The 15,922-nt window shown below is 40.4% G+C and overlaps 1 protein-coding gene across 5 annotated transcripts in view; it reads left to right on the top strand.

The window, feature by feature from the left end:
- Nucleotides 1–15,922, top strand: part of PDE11A (phosphodiesterase 11A) — a 406,615-nt gene that overhangs the window by 363,223 nt on the left and 27,470 nt on the right. For 4 of the 5 annotated variants that reach the window (XM_053215318.1, XM_053215319.1, XM_027055428.2 and 1 more), the window contains exons 17-19: nucleotides 53–116; nucleotides 6,131–6,205; nucleotides 11,313–11,396. In XM_053215318.1, the coding sequence (XP_053071293.1) occupies nucleotides 53–116; nucleotides 6,131–6,205; nucleotides 11,313–11,396 (223 nt within the window). Of the gene's footprint in view, nucleotides 1–52; nucleotides 117–6,130; nucleotides 6,206–11,312; nucleotides 11,397–15,922 lie in introns of those variants that run through there. The other variant, XR_003418780.2, reaches the window with a different exon arrangement.

Raw genomic sequence — 15,922 nt, 5'->3', positions numbered from 1 at the left:
CGGAATGCAACAAAAGATTATTCAGGCTGTTTTGTTTGGTTCTGTTTTTCAGATCAATGTTAATGACAGCCTGTGACCTTGGAGCCGTGACCAAACCATGGGAGATCTCGAGACAGGCAAGTGGTGATTAATGGCAGGGCTCAGCAGAGGAGGAACTGCGGGAGGGGGGCGGGGGGGGGGGGGGGGACAATAGTCCCAGAGCCCAGACTCCCAGGCACTGAAACCCTAGTCAATTTGCATCAGTATTAACATGGTGTAAAAAATAGCGGGAGGCTTGGGCACGACATAGTTTATTGCACAGCCTTTCTTTAACGTGCTTCCACTGAATAATAGTATTTCTGACTCTGTAAGATTTTAACACTCTAAATCCAAATAACGCATTGACCATTTCCTAAGGCAAGAGTTTCAAAAATAGTGTTTTTAAATAGGTAATCGTGTTTTAGCACAAGGTCCACTTTTTTCTCAGGAAAAAAAAAGAAAAAGAAAAAAAAGAAAAAAACAAACCAAGGAGGTCAAAAGGAAATTTTCTTTTTATTTAAAGACTATTTGGAGATGAAATCATGGTGGCCAAAGTGTGTAATATCCAAATTTAATTTGTACCCCCCAAAAATGGTGCCTTTACCATCTATCTGGTCTTACTGCTAAAAGTGTTAGTTTAGAGCAAGAACAGGTTTCAAGCCAGTAACCACACAATTTAAGATCCTTGATTACTGATAGTATTTGGAGATTAAACTCTTTTTTAATTTTCATGTGGCACACCTACTGTGTGGGGTCTAAAATAGTAACTTGGTATCTTAAGTCTCACCATTTTAAGGAAAATAAAGTAGACTCATATAACAATAAATAACTAATATTTATTGACTAAATATCTAATTTTAAATGACTCCTTTATATGTATTATATCATTTAATCCTCCAACTTTGATTTAGGTATAGTTAGTCTAGTAGGCTGAATAATGGCAACTGAAAGATATTGGATGCTAATTTCTGGAACCTGTAAACATTGCCTTAGAAGGAAAAAGGGTATTTGCTGATGTGATTAAGTTAAGGGCCATCATTATCCTGGATTATCCAGGTGAGACCTAAATTCAATGACAGGTGTCCTCCTAAGAGAGAGAGAGAGAGAGAGACACTGGGAGATTACACATTCAGAATAGGGAAAGAGGATGTGAAGAGAAGGCAGAGAGTAGAGTGATGTGGCCACAAACAAGGGAAAGCTGGTAACTGCCAGAAAGTAGAAGAGGCAAAGGACAGATTCTCCCTTAGAGGCTCCAGAGCAAGCTCGGCCTTGGCAAAACCTTGATTGCTGTCCAGTGAACTGATGTTGACCTGCCAACCTCCAGAACTATGAGAGAACAGATTCCTTATTGCTTTAAGCCACCAAGTTGTGGTCATTTCTGGCAACGCTGGGAAACTTATACAGTTATTACCCCTATTTCACAAATGGGGAAAATGAAGCCTAGAAAAGATAAGTAGCTTGAGGTGATACACCTAGTAAGTTGATAGAGCTAGGTATTCAAATCCCAACAGAGTAGGCTACAAAGCCTTCGTTCTTTACAGCACTTCTACTCTTTCTTATACCAGATATACCAGTTGGCATTTTTAAATGATGCCAGTGTGTCAGCAGAATGGGCTGTTATCCCTCAGCCTCAGTGGCTTAACACAACACACTGCTTATGAACATGTGCATCCAGGACCAGCTTGGTACCATTCCTCATTTTGGACTGCGACTGAGGGAGCAGCTACCATTTGGATCATTCCGACAGAGGCCCTAGCATGTCTTGCACTGGCAAATAAATGCAAATAAATCCCCAGAAATTCATTGGCCAGAACTTGTCACAAGACCCCACCCAACCAGGAATTAAAATCCTTTCCTGTGCCCAGAACGTAGAAAGCCAGAAATAGTTGATGAAAACGTGATTACCACAGTTTGCCCTTCTAATCACCAAAAATGTGATTCACTCTCCTTCCTCAGGCAAAATATACTCATCCTGTCCCCAAGGGAGATGACCCAAATGCCCCAAGAGTCATGGTATCAAGCTCAAGTCCAGGATCTCTGGGTGATCTATGCCAGTCTCCACATCAGGTCTGGATGCAAATTAAAGACCTACACACACCCCAAACACAGCATTTGACTTACACTCAAACCACAAAACACTCATTACAACACTCCCATTCAGAAGGGGAAGAGATGACCAATATTTGGCAGTTAGGAGGCCACGGCAATTCCAAAATCCCACTGGGCATTCACTGGAAGGCCATCCACTCTGTGGTAGACCCTGATTCTCTGGGAGACGCTGCCCAGTCATCATTGTCCATGGCCCTTAGATCTACCCTGGGACATTATTCCTTTTCCATTGCCTTCCTTGGCTGTATCCAATGGCCAGGCAGTTTTCTCAGCCTGTTTCCCACCTAAAGAAGATTGAGGACCCAAGACTTGTTTTAAGTTTTAAGTAGTCACAGTCTTAGGGGGGTTTTGGCACCAAACTCTCTTAAACATTTAGTCAGCTTCTTATGTCTTTGATCCTAGTCACTTCCATTTGCCAATAACCACATCCACAGTTCCATTCTAGACAGACTTCTTAGATATGCTCTCTTTGCTTCCTTGTATTAAAGAACAAAGAAAATTAGCATATGTACTCTTTCTTCCTCTTTCATGATCCAGTTCCTAGTATTCAGGGCCTAATGATTTCTCTGGGCCATTTGTCCAATTGAAGGAATATCCTATGTACCGCCTAATTCATTCAGTTTTTAACTGTGGGTGCACTGGCCATACCTTTGATTCTAGTTGTAAGGCTGGGTCTTGATCAGCCTTTGTCATTCAAAACATATCTCAATTTTTATTTTTACACTCTGGGGTTAAAAAGCAGCTCTGTCTTCCATCCCTGAAGATGAAGACTCTGAATTTGTGACTCTCTCCTTTCCCTTTCATTCCTGGTTGTAAACCTGCCAATCCTTTTCGGAGCTCACTTCTTACAATACTTAGCAAAACACAGTCAATAGCAATTCTCACATGCTACCAACATTTTGTTTTCCAGTATCTTCCCCTAAGGCTATAAGTTCATTAGATATATTATTTGCTTTATTTCAAAGAGAATTGTACAAAATATTTTGCCACTGTGTACCATGGGTGTCATCCTTAACAGCCTCCAACAGCCGTTTCCTCACTGTTTTATACATGTCCCCTAAGCTGATGCTACATATTTTAGGGTCTTTTTATTTTTCTTCCTTCTTTTTCTTTCTTTCTAAAAAGAACGCACCTCATTTCCATACCATTTTTTTGTGTGAGTCAAAACTAGGCTAGGCTTTGCTGCAATAACAAGTATATTCTCAAATTTCAGTTGCTTTACTCAAAGAAAAGTTTATTTCTTGTTCCTATCACAGTCCAATGCAGATTTCCTATAAAGTTCTCCAATAAATAGCTCTCCTCCAATTGAACTTTGGTTTTCATTTTGGTTTTCAACTTCACACTTGAAGTTACATAAAACAGGGAGGAATTTGCTTGGTTGAGTAGCGTATTTCTATATCTCTGCCCACCCTTCACTTCCCCAGTGTGGGAAGCCTCCCCTATGGTAAAGTCTGGACCAGAGAAGAGATAGGTATCTTCCAGGTATCAGGAAAAACTGTAGTAGTGGGGTGGCCTCTTGAATTGGGATGGAAAGAAGTGGAGGGGTAGAGAGCAGAAGAAAATTCAGGGGACCAGGGGGAAAATAGGGAAGATTGGAAAGAGAGTGGGATGATGTATGATATGCCGGGACTTTCAGAAACCCCAGTGAAATGCATGTCAACAACTAAAGGAGCAGTAGCCCACTTGGGAGTGGGAAAGGGACAGGACAAAGTACTTAACAAGAAAAAAAGGTTCTGCATTGATGTTGTAGACCAACTTGGGAGGCCTATTGGCCGGTCTCTTGGTCATTGATGTAAATAGTATTTTATTTTTAGGATGTGAAGTTCTGCTGATCAGTGCAGAAAAAACTCAAGAGTTTGGGGAAATAAAGCACAAAACCATGTTTTTCCAAACACTTGCATCAGAAATCATGCCACAGCTCTAAACTGGAGATCTCATTTGTGTTTGTCTCCAAATTGAATAGGTTAAAACATTTTCAAAAACATACTTCTATGATTTTAGGAAACATTTGGACAAAAACAATAGAACCTTCTTTTAAAAATATAAATATATTTCTAATTTCCTAGAGGTTGATATTTTTAAATTTCCTTGCAAAATGGGTTTTTTTACTGGTGTCTATTCCAGTTTTACTTCCTCACAAACATGACTCTAAGCATGTGGGTTTTCCCAGTGACACCCCCCCCCAGGCCTGATTAGCATCTCAATTTCCTTCTTTAATAAAAAATTCAATTAGGAGCCACTTAATGTTCCTGATTGGGTTTTTAAGTACAAATGAAACAGTGATACAAGTTGAACTGTGAAAGAAGCACAGGGGAGATACCCAGGACCACTTTAGAAAGATCAAGGACAGGATTGTATTTTAATTTCTTTGCTTTCCAGGGTGATAGACCTGTGTAGGACTCCTACCTGGGGGTGACCTGATGTGCACATTTGTATTCTTTAGTGCAAAAGACCCACCTCAGAGCAATCTGAGGTAGTGTTCTGGGGACTGAATAAATGAGGCCAGGCCCTTAGGGGACCATTTCTTTTTTAAAGGAAGGCCAGAGACAGAAAGAGAGGCCTGGAGTGCTAATGTGGCAGAGACTAGAGAGAGAAGTGAATCAGGCCCTAGAAAAATTGAGCCAGCTCCAACTAATTTTATGCTATTGAATTCTTTAAAGGTACCCATATTCCTTATAAGAAATGTTTAAAATCTGGGCTGACTAGATATTCTGTTTCTTTACATATGAGCTACATACTTGCTATTCTCAGGGTGTGTGCGTGTGTGTGTGTGTGTGTGTGTGTGTGTGTGTAAGAGATAGAGATGTTTTTATGTTTTATCAATGGTTATGATTTATGGTGGACAAAATCTCTTGAGAGATACACTTAGGTAAATTATGTTGATTCTATCCACTTGACCAAAAATTAAACCATTCTAGCCTTTTCCAGACCATGAATCTCATCTTCATAAGATCCTGGAATAGAGGAAAAACTGGTCGGGGGATCTAGACCTTCTTGCCTTCAACTTTTCTGAAATTTTGTTTTCTGCTCATCCAAATTTTGTAAATCCAGCCAGTTCATCTGAGAGATTTCCTAGATCTTGTTCCTTAGTATTGTTGAAAATACCTGTTTAACACTTACCTGTTATATCATTATGCTTCCCATAAGCTATCATTAGAAGCACAGGGCTTGGAGAAGCTTCTCTGTAGCTTAACAATGATCAATCATCAACTTCTGATCATCCATGCTAATAGATGAAAAGTGAAAAAAAATAGAAGTCCTTACTCTGGAAAAATCTCTACCATTTGCTTGTACCAACTAGAACCTACCATAAATTAATACTTTTAGTACATAGCTGAAGACCAAATCAACATTCTTCAAACTGTATCATGACACACTGTAAAAAACAAAACAAAACAAAAAAACTGGTATGAACAGTGAATCTAGCATTAGTCCTGCCCCTTAACTAATTGCTACAGTAAGAAGCAGAGGTGTGCCCTGGGGTTATCCTCTCCAGAGTCCACACAATTATTGATAGGGTGAGGCAGTTAAGGAGTTTGGGGGATGGCCAATGAAGCCAAGCTAAGATAAAAGTGTGCAACAAAATAAAGAATCTGGGTTGAAACAACCAAAGGTTAGCAAAAATATTGCAAGTATATTATAATATGGAAACAGAAATTATGATTAGGGATTATTTGCCTCATTTTTCTATAATAAGAACATTTCCTACTTTGAAGCTGGCAACCCCATGCCTCATTGGGAATATGGAATCTGCACGGTCAGAGATCATCTACTGGCAGGCATCTGAAGATACCCTGCACAAGTTCTTCTGATTAAAAGGAAATCAGTTTCATTGATTAAGTTCTATAATATGTTGAAACGGAAAAGGTTAATGTACTCCTTCAAAAGCTTTTTGAATTATTATCTATGTTGAAGATAATCACCATACACGTAAGGCAGAAATAACTTCTGAGTCTTATGATAAATTACACATAACCATAAATTACATATTTATATGTTCCAGGTGGCTGAACTTGTAACCAGTGAGTTCTTTGAACAAGGAGATCGGGAGAGATCAGAACTCAAACTCACTCCTTCAGTAAGCCCATCCTTTTATTATGACACATTTAGCCTTTGGAATGACATTTTCAGAAGCAACTCCAAATCACACCCTGAAAGTGGGAAAGACTGAGAGTGGATTTAAGAAAGCACTCCTGAAAGTTTAAAACTTTAATTAAACTTAGACGCTAAACACTCCTATTCCCAGGTTTCTGATTAAGAGTGGTGAGCTACTTAACAAGCACTTCCTGAGCTCACATGGTAAGACAAGTAGGCACAAGGGAGGATGTACCAAGTGGCACTGGAGTAGCTCAAAGCCCAGTGCTGGCATTACATAAGTGAGTGGTCTGTACCTACCTTGGAAGAGAAATACAGACAAAAGTCAAAGGCAGGCTGTCCAGCCTTGAGGAGCTTAGAACAGACAACTGCAGTAAATAATGGTCGTTCTGGGTTTTATTTTCCTGTTTGGGGCTTTCTAAAATCCCAAACCCAGATCATTTCAAGTCTCTGTTTCTTTCCTTTGTTTGCAAAATGAAAAGTCTCACTTGGGGAACTAGGTTCTGTTGACTGAAATGCTATTTTTGTTGGATTCACCCATTCAGTTATTATTTGAGAATGCTTACTGTAGGCTCAGGATGATGCTGTTTTTACTCAAACAAGACAAAAGACATAAATGCCTCATCCACAAGGAGGGGGTGGCCTCTATTCTTAAGGAATGGTTAGCTACAAATCGTCACCTGACAACTCAAAGAATGGTACAAAGTACTGTGAAGCTGGTACAGCACAGTAGATTCAGTTAGGCTCATTAGTAGATTCATTAGGCTTAAGGAATGTTTGAATTGTCAGGAATGTCTGTTTATGAGGATTCAAGTCAACCGAGTTCTGAACATTTGGAGGTTACTTGTAAGATCTTCAAGTTTTAGGACGCCTTTCTTTGCGAGCATTTAAAAGTAAGGAAAAGCCAGAGAGCTAGCTCTTAGTCAAACAGCTTCACCTGTCTGAAGTCAGACCTCACAGCCTTAACTAATTTTCACTATTCTTAATTTGTTGCCTACCTATAAAAGGTCAGAAGACTCCATAGGCTAAAACACTCACCCTGTATTTTAGTTTCCAAAGCAGTATCTACTTATCCTGTTTCCAGAACATCCCTTTATTCTTTTTTGGTGGTATCAGCAGATTTGGCGGTGATACCAGTTTGGGGTACAGAGTTAATGTGTAAAACCCTAGTGACAACCCAAATTCCTCTCAGCTACATGTTTATTTTCAAATGAAAGCTTTCTTCCACTTAAAAATTGTTTCAGGGGCTTTGTCTGAAGGGTTTATAATGTAGCAATACCACAGGTCATTTAATTAAGTGGAAAAAAAAATGAGTCGGTTGCCAGCATTGGCGACTTGGCAAGTGCAGTGACGCAGCACTAAGGAGGCTTTGTACACTCAGGTAAGGCGTTCGCTGAACACATAAATGAAATTAATTTTGCGGTGGAAACATAGCACTAAATGCTACTCTCTCCTCGCAAAAGGCTACTCAACATGGGCAATGACAGTCTCCTGGCTGCTGTGGCAGGGGTATTTCTCATTAGTCCTTTCCCAAAGATGTCTGGAAATGCATGCACGCAGAGGTGACACCAGTTGTGTGTCTTTTATTCTTTGATGTTTAGGGAGAAAATTGTCTGGGAATCCCTCCATCTGGTGTCACGGTCCTAGAGGTCATCAGGGTAACTTTCTGAAGACAATGGCTAATCTAGACCACAGCCAAGGGTTAATAGTAGAAGCAGTGAGTCAGTTAGTAAAACATGCTCGAGCACCTCTGGGTAGCGAGCGTGAAGCTGGGCACTGTGCATCCAGCCATGAGCAAAGCTGTCAACTGATGGGAAAGATAGACATTATATAAATAATCACTCATAATCAACTACAAGATGCAAAAGGCTGTAAAAGGAAAACACAGGACAATCAATGTGCTATGTCACACTTGCACTCAAAAACATTTATTGAGAAGTGACTAGTCTAGAAATAAACTTTTACAGTATGGCCAACTGTCAACAGAATGCTAAGACAATTCAATGGGGTCAGTCTTCTGTCTTCTCAAATAGTGCAGGGACAGCAGGATATCCACATGCAAATGAATGATGCTAGATCCCTGTCACCAAACCTCAAAATAATCTCAAAGTGGATCATAGACCTAAATGTGAGGGCTAAAACTATATGAGACTCTTAGAAGAAAACAAGGTATAAATCTTCTGAAAAATAAAATAGATACATTGGACTTCATTAAAATTTAAAACTTTGCATCTTTTTTTTTTTTTTTTTTACTTCAGCTGTTGTTTATTGACACAGGTAGGCTCTATAGCAACAGGCTGGGAGGTGGCTGCAGTAGTGGGGAAAATGGAGGGTGGGGGGAGTGTTTGCCTTCAACGACCGCTGAGTAGAGTGTAGGAAGACAAGCGCACAATGCATGACAAGGTGGGAGTGGGGGGAGACTGAGGGGGGTGGGGGAGCAAGGAAGGGCCCCGGCCAGTCTCCTTAAACCGGAACCACTGCCCTATGCCACAACTCTTGTTGGCGGTCTCTTGATGCCAGGCCAGGGGTGGGAGTTGTCTGAGTGTCCGTTTTCTGTAGGAACTGAGTGGAGTACACAAAAAGGAGGAGATGCAGGAGCCGTTGCCCTCTGTGAAACTTTGCATCTTAAAGGACACTATCAAGAAAATGAAAAGACAGCCTACAGTATAGAGAAATTATTTGCAGATCATCTATCTGATATGGGCCTGGTATCTAGAATATATAGAGAACTATTACAATTCATAGAAAGACAACCCAATTTTTTAAAAGGGAAAATGATCTGAATACATATTTCTCCAATGAATATCTATATATGTATATATAGATACATACATGGCCAATAAGCACATGAAAAGATGCTCAAAATCATTAGTCATCAGGGAAATGCAAATCAGAACCACAATGAGACACCACTTTCACAGGGACTAGCTACAATTAAAAAGATAGACAAAAACAAGTGTTGGTGAGGATGTGGAGAAACTGGAACTTCCCACACTGCTGATGGGAACATAAAGTCATGCAGCTGCTTTGGAAAACAGTTTGACAATTAACGAAAACATTAAACATTGGCTTCAGCACATGGCCCAGCAATTCTGCCTCTAGGTATATCCCCAAGAGAAATGAAAACATACACTTGCATAGAAACTTGTACGTGAATGTTCACATTATTCATAATAGCCGATAAGTGGGAACAACCCAAATGCCCATCACCTGATGAATGGATAAATAAAATATGGTGATCTATACCATACATACCAAATGTACATACCAAATGTAATATCATTTGGCCATAAAAGGGATGAAGTGCTGATGCATGTTACAGGAATGAACCTTGAGAACATCATGCGTGGTGAAAGAAGCCTGTCACAAAAGACCACGTATCGTATGATTCCATTTATGTGAATGTGCAGAATAACCAAATCTATACAAACAGAAAACAGATCACTGGTTGCCTAAGGGTAGAGCCTTGGGGGAGTTGAGGAGTGACTGCTAACTGATACGAGATTTCTTTTTGGGGTGATAAAAATGTGCTAAAATTGACTATAGTAATGGTTGCACAACTAATTGTGAATATACTAAAAACCACTGACACTGAATTAAAAAAAAAAAAAAAACACAATTCTATACACCAGAAACAGTAATTAAGTAAATAAGGAAATTTCAGATAGCAATGAGCACTGAAGAGTAGATAACAGAATATTATTTTTTAATATTTATTTATTTATTTTTGAAATTGAGAGACAGAATGAGCAGGGGTAGGGGCAGAGAGAGAGAGAGAGGGAGACACAGAATCCAAAGCAGGCTCCAGGCTCCGAGTTGTCAGCACAGAGCCCAATGCAGAGCTTGAACCCATGAACTGTGAGCTCATGACCTGACCGACTGAGCCACCCAGGTGTCCCTAGAATAATATTTTTAAAGGAACATTTTGGACAAAGACTCGTGCAGTTCACAAGAACCACTCCTTCCCCCAGCAGACCCTAGTCCTCTTTCCTGGTATTTCACATTTCATGTTGCAAGACAAGGATGAGAAGAGCCTGCGGGAGTCAGTGACCTTCTCTGACTGGAGATTTTTTTGGAGATATTTCCCTCAGCAGCACTCTTATGTCTTCTTGTGAGCCCAGGCAGCTGGTGATTTCTGTCCTGCCCACTCCCACCCTCATTGATAAGTCTGAAGGGTACTGGATTGTGCAACATCTCCAGACGAAGGGAAAGTCCTGGATCTTCCTTCATGACCTGTGTGAATGCTGAGATGATGTGGATGTCACCCACTAAACCTACTCTAAGACAGGAATGCAGGGAAAGGTCGCTTCTCAGACCCTGGCCTTATTCTTTGATAGCAAAGACAGGGACATTCTTAAGGGAGTAGAACTGGCAGTGTTTGTTCAAGAATCCCCCTTGGCCCCCAATTCCAACTGATTGTTTCCCTTTTTATGTCTGCCCAACAGATATATATCCCTTCTTCTTCTCAAAAAAGTATACCTAAAATTTCTAAACATTGTAATATCATGAAGTTTAAAGCCTAGGAGTGAGGAGAGAATGGGTACCTGCCACCATCATCCATCCAATGATAGATAAAAATTTAGGAATCTATTAATGACAGAAGCTTATCGAAAAACACAGTTGTCAAACCCACACCCCACCCTGAAAAATGAATACAAATAGTTTCTGTTTAAAATGAAACTGCTTTTAAGGATCTTTTCTCATCTATCCCACCTTCTTTCACTATAAAAATAAAAGCCTGCATTATTTTTGTGGCAATGAAACATATCCCCTTCCCCTTGACTCATACCCAATTCCCAGTGAACTGATGACTTGATTTAGTGGCCATTACCTGTATCTGAAGACAGATTTTGGCCCCAAGGAGTTGCGTGCTATAAAGTTCAAATAAATTCGCTTACAAATCTCATAAAAAGAGGTGAAAATACTTTCTTTCTCATCACAGATAAAGGAAAAGAAAGTACATGTAAAGATTGATTGTGATTTGTGAAGTGTTCGGTTGGTAAAAATTGGATCACTGTGGCAAAGTGTTGACAAAGCACCTGTAAAATACTCCAGAGTAATAAAGACAAGCTTCTCCTCCCCCATTCTAGGCTATCTTTGACCGGAACCGGAAAGATGAACTGCCTCGGTTACAATTGGAGTGGATTGATAGCATCTGTATGCCTTTGTATCAGGTACTCAGGATTTGGGAGGTGGGGGGAAGGAGTTGGCGGTGCATGTCCTGACTGAGCCAGGAAAGAAGAGTGTATGTACTCTCAGAAACGTTAGTTTTAGGAGACCTTTCCAGGGTAAGTATATTGCTAAGAACTTTGGCTGTGGTCAATCTTTTCTGAGATTTCTGACTGTCTCCTAGGAAAAGTTAGTGCTAGGAGGCCAGAGACCTGAGTTCTCCTTCTAGGACATAATCTCCATGGGCCTTGATGCCCCCATCTATAAACCAGGATTAAAAATATTTTACCTCAGTATTTCCCAAGCTGTGCCCTGTGGAACACAAGTATCCAGCCATAGCCTAAAAGATATCTCTTCAAAAAGAACTCTCAGGCCCAACAACTAGGGAACCTGAAGGCTCAGAGGAGTCCTTCAGGAAAGAAACATGTTCAACTTTGATCAATGCCAAATTTCTCAAACATTTGACTGTGGAAATCTTCTTCATTTTTGTTTTACAAGTTTTCTTTCACTTTTACTAATATCCTACGAGACACAAGAGTTCCATGAAACCATGACACCTGGCCTTCTGTCCTGATCGCATGGTCTGGGCCACAGAGTTTTGAAAGAACCTTCCATGGGAAAGCTCTGCCTCTCTCTGAGACGCATGTGACAAATGCCGCTGCCTGGTGGTCGGGACCCTGCTTCTGGCAAGGAGACAAGTGTCATGGGCTTTGAATGTTCACACTCCACTTTTTGAGTACAGATTAGGATCGGCACCAGTTAACACTAAGGGTTTAGTGTTCATTGGCTTTTAATTCTGCTACTAAGCATTTGCTTTCATGTGTAAAACCTGGCGAGTTCTTTACCCCCTACCTCGCTCAATCAGACTGAGCTGCTTTTCCAACTTCAAAGTGAGAAACACATGCAGGGAAAGCAAAACGTGTTAGTTTCTCACTCTGTGTAACTCCATTAAAAACACAGTATTGGTTTTTAAGGACCTCACAACCATTAAGTTTCAGGCTTATCTACCACTTCGTTTTCAACACTTTTAGGAGCTGCTGAGCCCTGTCACATTACACTAAAAAAAAAAAAAAATCCTAGAATACTATCTTGAAGATAGAAATGAAACTTTTTAATGACTATCAACAGCAAAAAACACCAAAATTCATATCTTTGTTTTACATGAACCATTCAATACATGATAGCATAAAATCAAAGTTTTAAAATAATGTTAAGTACATTATTTTAGCTATAAATGGCACATAATGCTCTTGTTTAATAATGAAAACTTGGGTGAAAAAATCAAGAGTAATGTACACTTTATTATAAGAGGCTTCTTGACTTTCTTTTCTTCCTGTCTGCTCCTCCCACCCTTGCTTCTCTGGTATCTCTGCATAAGCTGGGTGCCCAGGTACAAAGCCCACAGCTGTTGGGTCAGATATATCTTGTTTTGCTAAATTCGCCTTGACTACCCATGTTGAATTATTTATAATTTATTCCGTTTCCTGTGCCCACTGAGGCAATAAATGGGATGAATTTTTGCAATTAGTAAATTCCTTTTACGGTGGGTAAAGCTTAGGAGGACGAAGACTTGTAATTGTGGGACTGATAAATTTTCGGTATTAGTTTGCAAAGCTTCTTTGGAATGGACCCAAAGTCCACATATCCTTCCTATGTGATTGGTTATAATAAATGCTGGCAAAGATTCTCATGGGCTTTTCCGTGCTAATTTCATTGTTTTGCATCTGATTCTCAATTCTTTGGGCTTATCTTATACTTTCTATTAAGTACTTTGAAATCTTCAGGTTAAAAAGGAAACTACTTGAAATTGAAATCGAAACTAGCACTTTCCAGAATTTAGGGAGTAATACCACATCACATTATCTATCATTCTTGATTTTCCACATCTGTTTTACTTTACTCCCTGTCTGTGAGGTTAGATACACCTGCTATTTTTATCCACAGAAAATTAACATAGAGCAGTTTTAAGTGACATTCCCACCAAGTTAGAGTTGTGTCCCACATATCCGTGGCCTTGGTTTTGGTGTAGTGGTCTTTCTACCACCCATTCCACCTCTGCTGGGTATTTCTTCCACAATCTTTTCTTATTAAACTAACGAGAGAATCATGGCATTGTAAAGAGGAGTGTAGAAGGAGTTGTTTATAAAAGTTCATGTTCAGGGGCACCTGGGTGGCTCAGTTGGTTAAGCGTCTGACTCTTGGTTTCAACTCATGTCATGATCTCGTGGTTTCATGGGTTTGAGCCCTACATCAGGCTCTGTGCTGACAGTGCAGAGCCTGCTTGGGATTCTGTTTCTCCCTCTCTCTGCCTCTCCCCCTTCATGCTGTCTCTCTCTCTCAAAATTAATTAATTAAAAAGATTTTTTTAAAGTATGTTCATTTCTGCTACTATGTCTTCTCAGCTAGCAAAGTATGAAAATCATGTTCATTTTAAATGTCTTATCGTCACTTATTTTTAAAAATAACACAGATTTTATTTGTAAATTCTTGATAAGTCTTTGAAACCAGTATTTCAAAAAGCCCTCAAACTGAAACTTTGCTGAATGATTTTAAGTGTCCTCTCTGAGAGTCCCTATTTTGTTCCATCTCACACAGTTGGGGGAGAAGGGGATTGTCCGTTATTTAAATGGGCAATCTGACATTCACTGTTGCACCCTGGAGCTGAAATGGAAGCAGTCAGTGGGCAGGAATCACCATTAGTGCAAAGATACAAAACGTTGAGGAAGTAACTCACCAAGCAAGAGCAGTCACTGGTATGACACTAGTTCCTGCAAAAGTCTGCAGGAACTCAGGTTGTTGCCAAAAGGGAAGATTGAGGTTTCAAACATGAAAGTGCAGTCATAAAGAGCCTGAGAAAATAGAAAGCAGATGGGAAAGTATGCAGGTGGCCAGAATCTCAAAAAGGGATTATCTGAAATGCCATGGTCTGAATTATGTAGAGTGTAGAAATCCAGGGTGGCCTTGCTAGGTCAGTCTGGGCGCAGGGGAAGAGGATACAGAATAGTACAGATGAGACAAAGAATGTTCCTTTTCATGGCCAGGACCCTGCCCCCAAGGTGGAGCGGTTTGGGTGGCTGGAAACCTCATGTAGAACCTGAGGCAGATAGATACTCATGGAGAGAGCTGGGATCTCGTGCAGGGGAGCAGTGTGGAGAGCGCCCTCTAGCGAGGGTGGAAGCTCACCGAAGCACTGGGCTGATGGCCTGAAGGTGGAATGCGGAAGGAGTTTAGTAGCAGGGTAGAGAGGGAGCTGAGTGGTGGATACAAATTTGGTTTTAGTACAGCTTTTTGACTTCATTGACTTTCACTGGGTGAAGTGGTTTCCCTTCATGGTGTTGAAAAGCTTGTGCATACGTCAAACTTCAAAATAGATCAAGCACTTTCCTCTTTCACTCCAGTTTGCAGAGTTTTGTCCTTCCTCCAAGCCAAGGGTAGATTATCGATAGTCTTGGGTGCCTGAAGGGCTACTTACTAGTGTGCTAGGTGGGAACTCACACAAACTACATTTTGGATGCCCACTGCATTTAAAACTGAAACTCTTATCTCTGAGACAACTTCAACTTCCAGGTAGGGCCAATGTTGAAGGAGAAGCAGGCCAACTCCTCCAATCCTCCTAAAATCTATTCGTTAGGAAGTTACCTAAGTAATCTAGTGATTGACTGGAAGTGACTGCCAGAAAATACATAAAAATATATAAACAAAGTGGTGCATGGAGAAGGAGCATGCCCAGAACACTCCCAGATTGACAGATAGTTACATTGTAGAGAGATGCGACACTAATATTTACGTGTGAGTATATAATTCTCCAGAACTTGCTTGTCTTTTTAATCTGATGGCTCCAAACTTTTCTTTGAAAAAAATAGAAAATGGTCCTAACAGGCAGAAGTCATGATTTATCTGTGACAGCATTTCAATCAGGAAGCATATAGGAAGTCAAGAGTGGGCAGGGACCCATCAGAGCGTGTGCCCCAAGAGAAGACAAGAGCCCAGTTAGTTAGCTCCGTCCTAGCAGGGTATCTTGGAGGAACACATTGACATCTGATTCCCATGCTTTCTGCTGTCTTTGCACCCTGCTGGGATCCATTAGTCTGCTGCTCAACATCTTTGGAGGGAGAAAAAAATATAAAGAAAGAAAGAAGAAAAAGAAAAAAAGACACCATCAAACTTTGAAGCCACTGCTGTACCAGCCTTAGGGATAAACAGAAAGCCTGATGTGACAGCATCACACTGAGCTTCTCTTTGCAATAGCAAGCTCAGTTTTTGCCCTTTGTTTTCATTCTTGACTTAATCAAACCTCAGTGTACCTAGAATTTCAATGATGCATAGAGGCATTATAAATCTTCTGTTGTTAAGGATTGAGGGATTTAATTGTTATTATGAACATAATCGCATTTGCAGCCCATCCCAAACAGGTTCTTGACTTGGAGGTGGATTTTTTCCACAGATATTTCAAAACGGCTTGACCTGGACAGGATCTAGCTGGAACAATTCCCTGTCTAGTTCTGCAAGCGTATTGCCTCTTTATTAAAAT

The sequence above is a fragment of the Acinonyx jubatus genome, chromosome C1 (genome assembly GCF_027475565.1).
Source record: "Acinonyx jubatus isolate Ajub_Pintada_27869175 chromosome C1, VMU_Ajub_asm_v1.0, whole genome shotgun sequence".
Lineage (NCBI taxonomy): Eukaryota > Metazoa > Chordata > Mammalia > Carnivora > Felidae > Acinonyx > Acinonyx jubatus.
Note: the sequence above shows the minus strand (reverse complement) of the source record. Positions and strands in the feature narration are given on the sequence as shown.